The following is a 5,974-nucleotide window of genomic DNA, read 5'->3' as shown; positions in this document are numbered from 1 at the left end:
AGTTGTATTCTAGCACGTAGGCTAAATGTAATGTGTTTTAGAATAAATGCGACAAATGTAGCTTGAATTAAATAGCTTGAACATTGTTTGATAGCTGCCACAAGCGGAACTACCATAATAGTTTTACTCCGCATAAACACAATAAACATTTTATCCTTTTGGACTTGCGTGACATTGAGCTAAATGATTTGTCTCAAGCAATTGTTTCTTATCTGCAGGCGTAAATTTGCTTATTACATACGTAATAAATATCCAAAATAAGATCCAAAACAGTGACAAGCTGATAAAGAGTTTATTAAAGAATAAAAATTAGATTTATTAAAAATATTGAAAAGTGCTAGTTAAACGCAACCCCAATGTGTCAGACATGATTTTTTTTTACAAAGTACATACACAATTGTTCAACTGGAAGTCACGTGTCCTGACCTTTTTGAGACCCTAATCACGGCAACAAGGGGCATGTGTGTTGCTCACAAACACATTTCCACAGAGCTTCAGTTTATCTTGAGATGCACTGTATCCAGTAACAAAAGCAAATGGAATTAAAAAGAATAACTGGTAAAGGAGTTCAGGGCCCAATTATTCACTCCAGAGTCACTGACAAAATGTTGCGAACGGTTTCAGGTAGGCTAAGCAGGATTTGTAATTATTCCATGACGATGATAACTTCAGTCTGCTGGCTACTTGGCTTAGCGATGCGGTTGAACAATTTATATCTATTCAGAAAATAAATGTCCACGTCTCCCGTGAAAGAAAACATCATTTTGCCATCAATGCCCGTGCTTCCATAATTTAGCTCCAGTAAACGGTCCGTCCTTATTATCAGTCTTCCTAGATGTCGCATATTTGTGTCTTTGTTTTTTGAAATGGCTGGACTCGTCTTATTTATTTGTTGGTTTGTTTTTTTTTACTGTCTTTCAGTGAATATGTTGATGTGTCATTGATCTCGAGATGCCCGAACTATATATCAATCCGCGCGTGTAGTGCAGAGTGTTTGCTCTCGTGATCCCAATATGAGCAGTGCATCATTGAAAGTTCTGCAGGCTGGCGCGAGCAAGCGAACTGCAGTCCTGTTCCGTTACCAGTGGTCACCGGAGGTGCTGCAGCCGTGGCGGGACTGAGTTGCTGGGCGTGCGGGAGCGCATGAGGATGCGTGTGGTGGTGGTGATGATGATGGCTTATGCCGTTGTAAGAGTTTACCATGCTGGGAAGACCTATACTTTGCACGCGCGAGTATGGATTGTACGACGATGGTGCGGATAAGCCTTTCATATTAACGGGACTCACACTCCCACTGCTCACCTGACAGGAGGTATATGACATGGGTGCAGGAGACCATGAGTTATTGATAAAACCAGACTGTAGGTATTTGGGCGGGGAGAGGTAACCGTACCCTTCACCGCCAAAGAGAGATTTGCCTGGCTGGAAATGGGTCGGTGGAGGCCTGAACGGTCTTTTCATTCGTCGTCTTCGCCGGTAGTTGCCCTTTTCAAACATATCCTCGCATGCAGGATCCAGGGTCCAGTAGTTGCCCTTTCGCTCACCGCCGCCCTCCCGAGGCACCTTGATGAAGCACTCGTTGAGTGACAGGTTGTGTCGGATGCTGTTCTGCCATCCCTTCTTGTTCTTCTCGTAGAATGGAAACTTACTGATGATGTACTGGTATATACCGGACAGCGTAAGACGCTTCTCCGAGCTCTCGCGGATTGCCATCGCGATTAACGCCACGTATGAGTACGGTGGTTTCTGGGTCGGGTCGGATTTGTCCGGTCCCTTCTCTGGAGGAGCTTCGTCTTTTGTTCGGTCTTTCTCCGCTGAACTCGAGGTTGTGTCCATGAGTATCATGCCGTTATCCTCGTGGCCTGGGTAGGTGGCCATCATTGCGCACGCAAACCTATACCAAAACAAAATCACTTAATAAAAATTCAAGTTTTGCAAACCAATGTTATTTCGATGGCAGTAAAATCGTCCGTTTGGAGTCATGTACAGATATTTTCTTTACCTTCCCAGTGTTTTTTGTAGGTTAGACCTATTTGTGGAGCTTAATATCAGCGTTAAAGGTTTTGCAAGCTGCTGCTCTTCAGAGTTTCTTAACTAGATACCCCTGGAGAAGGAGGGCAAATTGTGGTTCGGTTTTTCTAATCCCGCCTTCTCTTCCTCCCACTCCCTCACATTCACACATATTTGATGCAGTACGACATAAATCTTCCTGATTCGTATGCCTGGAAAGCGACTAATCTATTTCGCTTCATAAATTCATAAACTATGTCTCTCATCACAACAATTGAACTAACAACTGGAAACCGACACAGTTTAGAAGACATAATTAGTTCGTAAAGCAGGTGCAGAAGTCTGTTGAAGTCAAACCATTTTAAATGTGTAGCCAGACATTGCCTTTAATGAGCATATTTTTTATTGCAAATAATAGCTCATAAAGCATTCAAATACAAACACGAATATAAGAATAGCCTAGGGTCTATTATCCTAATTATTGTTTGCAATATTACTTTGACGGTAATGTTTTATTTAAAGATAATTAGGCTATTATTTAAGACAATGTGACTGATCGCTCAGATCATTTTAATTTACTAAATTGTACAATAAACTTTTCCACTAGGCTAGACCTACCCGAGTCATGCATGCAAAGGTCTACAGTTAAATTAATAAAATCATAAGTCATTGTATAGCCTATGGTGTAAGATGTATATTTACATAACCCATTCAATTTGACGGATATTTCTGCTCCTTTCTATTTCATAAAAACCGGATTTGCGAAGGTAAAAAAACGCTTTAAAAGCAGTTTGTGCATAGCCTATAAGGGGCTTAAGTGATAGATGGCTATTTATAACTCTAATTCATTTTTGAAAATTTCAAAAATGTTGTTTTTACTCTTGACCATTAGGCTAAACAATCATAAAAACACAAATTTAAATAGGCCTACAGTTTACTAAAGTGCAAATGCATAGTAGATGTCTGCGTAGGCTATCTTTTTTTTTATTAAGCTGTTATTTCACAGGTTATTGGCAGTAAGTGTTTTATTAATTCCCGCTAGCTTGCCTAAAATAGGCTACAGAAATGTGGTTTACCTTACTTTTAGGTGACCTGTATTTACTTAGAACTGATAAAGATTCGTGTAGAATAGCAACATTTAGAATATTGTCTTAAGCCAGCTTTTGTCGCTATCTATTAAATAATTGCATAATAATAATTATCATTATTATTATTATTATTATTATTATTATTATTATTATTTACTATTACTGTTAGCCTAATAATAATAATAATAAAAGCAATTTTAAGTTTTGCATCATTTAGCCTATTTATCTCATTTAGGTTTACACGGAGACACTTTTTCAGCACCGTTGGACCTGACAGCTCCTTTACGGACGCTCTGAAGTAATCACATGCTGGCTTGATTAAACTCAGTAACATTGTTACTCCTAAATTATTGAAGTAGAATAAAATACACATGAATGAATTTGGTTTGCAAGCATTTAGAATTCACTGTGATGTGTATAAAACGGCAAATTACAGAAAAAGACGCTTTACATGTCACAACAGTGTCGGTACATAAAATGTGTAGAATTGAAATTAAGTTTTATAATATATTTAAGCATTTAGTTTTGAGCTTAGACATTCGACTGATAGTTGTCACAAATTCAACGTAAAGCCAAAACACAACTCTTAATTCTGATCAAATATGCTCTTGTTCACTCCAAGATTAATAAAGGCTTACTCATTAATTAAGGCTAAGCATTTATCTTCTGTTTATCCTCTTAGAAAAATTAATGAGAAACCGTTGGGAAATATTAGGCCTAAGTTGCAGTACAGTTCAGTACAAGCATGTTTTCAAATGAACGAATTAAAATAGTTAAGCTGTATTTTCGTCCATAATGGGTCAAGTTGAACAATAAGTTTCAGAAAGTTCAGCTTGCTGAATAAATAGAACAAATCAACTGAATAAAAATACTTTTCATGACATTTAAACGGCAATATTAATTTTAGCTTAAGTGGTTATTAAGCTAAAATTATTTGTATAATTATTCTTAATTATTCTATTCTTAATAGAAATATATAATAAGAAATATAGATTGTTTTAAGAGAACATATATATATATATATATATATATATATATATATATATATATATATATATATATATATATATATATATATTCTCTCTTAAATCAATTAAGAAATCACTTTCAATTTAGTGAGCTTTTAGCCTATTAGTTTTATTAATTTACCCAGGCTATATCAGATCTTAGTTGTAAAACTCACCAGGTTTGTTAAGCCCCCACCACGAGTCAAAGAGTGGAATTTAAATGCTCTTTCAGGTGTGAACAACATCCATCGTTTGTCACAGGCTCAGTGAGAAAAATAATATAGACCGTCTAGAAGCAAGGAAGGAAGAGGGAGGAGAGAGGGGAAAGATAGGCGTTCGTTTATAATGCGTGCATTAGTAACTGTATTATAAAAGATTACTGATCTCCGCAGCTTCTAAAATCGGGGTTGGTGTCATGCGCGCAGACCCTCACATTTAGCTATAGGCTTTTATTTACTGTATTTATTTAGGGCATCTCATAGACTGTTTTATCTTGTATTGTCTTTTAACATAACCATCACATAGCTATCTGTGAAACTATATTTGAAGAGGGAAAAAATTGTGTAAACGCCTTTTAGAGGTCCGACTCGTTTGTCGCCATTCACCAGGTTTTACTATATTAGTGAGATAGTTTTTGTATTGTAGGGATATTAAACTTCGAAAGAATAGTCAGACCAGTACGCAGAGATAAACAATGTTTATGGCATTGTGTTACAATATTAACTCAGATTTAGCTGATCATCCAGTGAATTTTCGAACAAATTGTTTCGAATATTATAATCGATTCTAATTAAAAGCATACAATTGATGATAAAAAATGTATCATTATTTACATAGAGTTATTATCACAATTATTTCGTAGTATAGGCTAACTACCCCAGAAATAATGCAAATGCTAACTAAAATGTATTTTATCAAATATAGGCAATTGTCCAAATGACAAAACTATTGAAGCGTGTACAGCGGGACTAATGTGAAACATGATGATCTTTCTGAGAGAGAGAGAGAGAGAGAAAGAGAGAGAGAGAGAGACTTTTTGATTTTAAGATCTCTTTATTACAAGTAAGTTACAAATATATTTAATATAGGCTACATCAGCCTATATAGGTATAGATTTGCAAATTGATATTAAATATACATATTTAGAGAGAGAGAGAAAGAAAGAATGCTGGTTTTTAATTTAAACACATCTTTACGTTTGTTTGTTTTTTGGATTGGTTATTTTATTGCCCACTATAGATATAATATATAGAAATTATAAATAATTAAATAATCCAGAAAAACAAATGTAAAGATGTGCGTTCATACCAAAAAGTAGCAAGAATGACTAAAATGTATTTGTTCCTACATATAGATAATTTCCTTCGGAGAAGCAAACAGTGAGAGGCAAATGTGCATGTGGAGATGAAAATGGAGTATCGGAAAAGGGGATTAAGAGGGAGGGATGTTCTTCTGCTCTTACTGTGGCAGGTTGACATCAGCAATAGACACACACACACACACACACACACACACACACACACACACACACACACACACACATATATATATATATATATATATATATATATATATATATATATATATATATATATATATATATATATATATATATATATATATATCACTATTTAAATAAAATCAAGCCAAAAAATCAAATAATAATTACTAAGTATATTTATGTACAGTTAATAATAAAATTAGAAATATTGTAGCAGTAGTAGTGGTACTTATACCAACGTTTATACCAAGGTGTCATATTGCTATGTATTTAGTGTTTAATAGCTGTATTTTTTACTCTTCATGATTAGAAACAGTTCAAATTTATTATCTGTTGGTAGTTAACACACAAAGCTATTTAAAAATTCA

At 35.1% G+C, this 5,974-nt stretch overlaps 1 protein-coding gene across 2 annotated transcripts; it reads right to left on the bottom strand.

The window, feature by feature from the left end:
- Positions 1 to 275: 275 nt before the first annotated feature.
- Positions 276 to 4,359, bottom strand: foxl2a (forkhead box L2a). 2 transcript variants are annotated; one of them, XM_021481464.3, is made up of 2 exons: positions 4,282 to 4,359; positions 276 to 1,894 (listed from the first exon to the last, which is right to left on the bottom strand). In XM_021481464.3, the coding sequence occupies exon 2, from the start codon at positions 1,879 to 1,881 to the stop codon at positions 961 to 963; it is 921 nt and encodes a 306-aa protein (XP_021337139.1). In that variant the 5' UTR covers positions 1,882 to 1,894; positions 4,282 to 4,359; the 3' UTR covers positions 276 to 960.
- Positions 4,360 to 5,974: the final 1,615 nt, after the last annotated feature.

Source organism: Danio rerio, chromosome 15 (assembly GCF_049306965.1).
Source record: "Danio rerio strain Tuebingen ecotype United States chromosome 15, GRCz12tu, whole genome shotgun sequence".
NCBI lineage: Eukaryota > Metazoa > Chordata > Actinopteri > Cypriniformes > Danionidae > Danio > Danio rerio.
This window is presented reverse-complemented; position numbering and strand designations above follow the sequence as displayed.

Bases quoted from the DNA above. Each gene is read 5' to 3' on its own strand.
- foxl2a (XM_021481464.3), bottom strand. From the start codon at position 1,881: ATGATGGCCACCTACCCAGGCCACGAGGATAACGGCATGATACTCATG.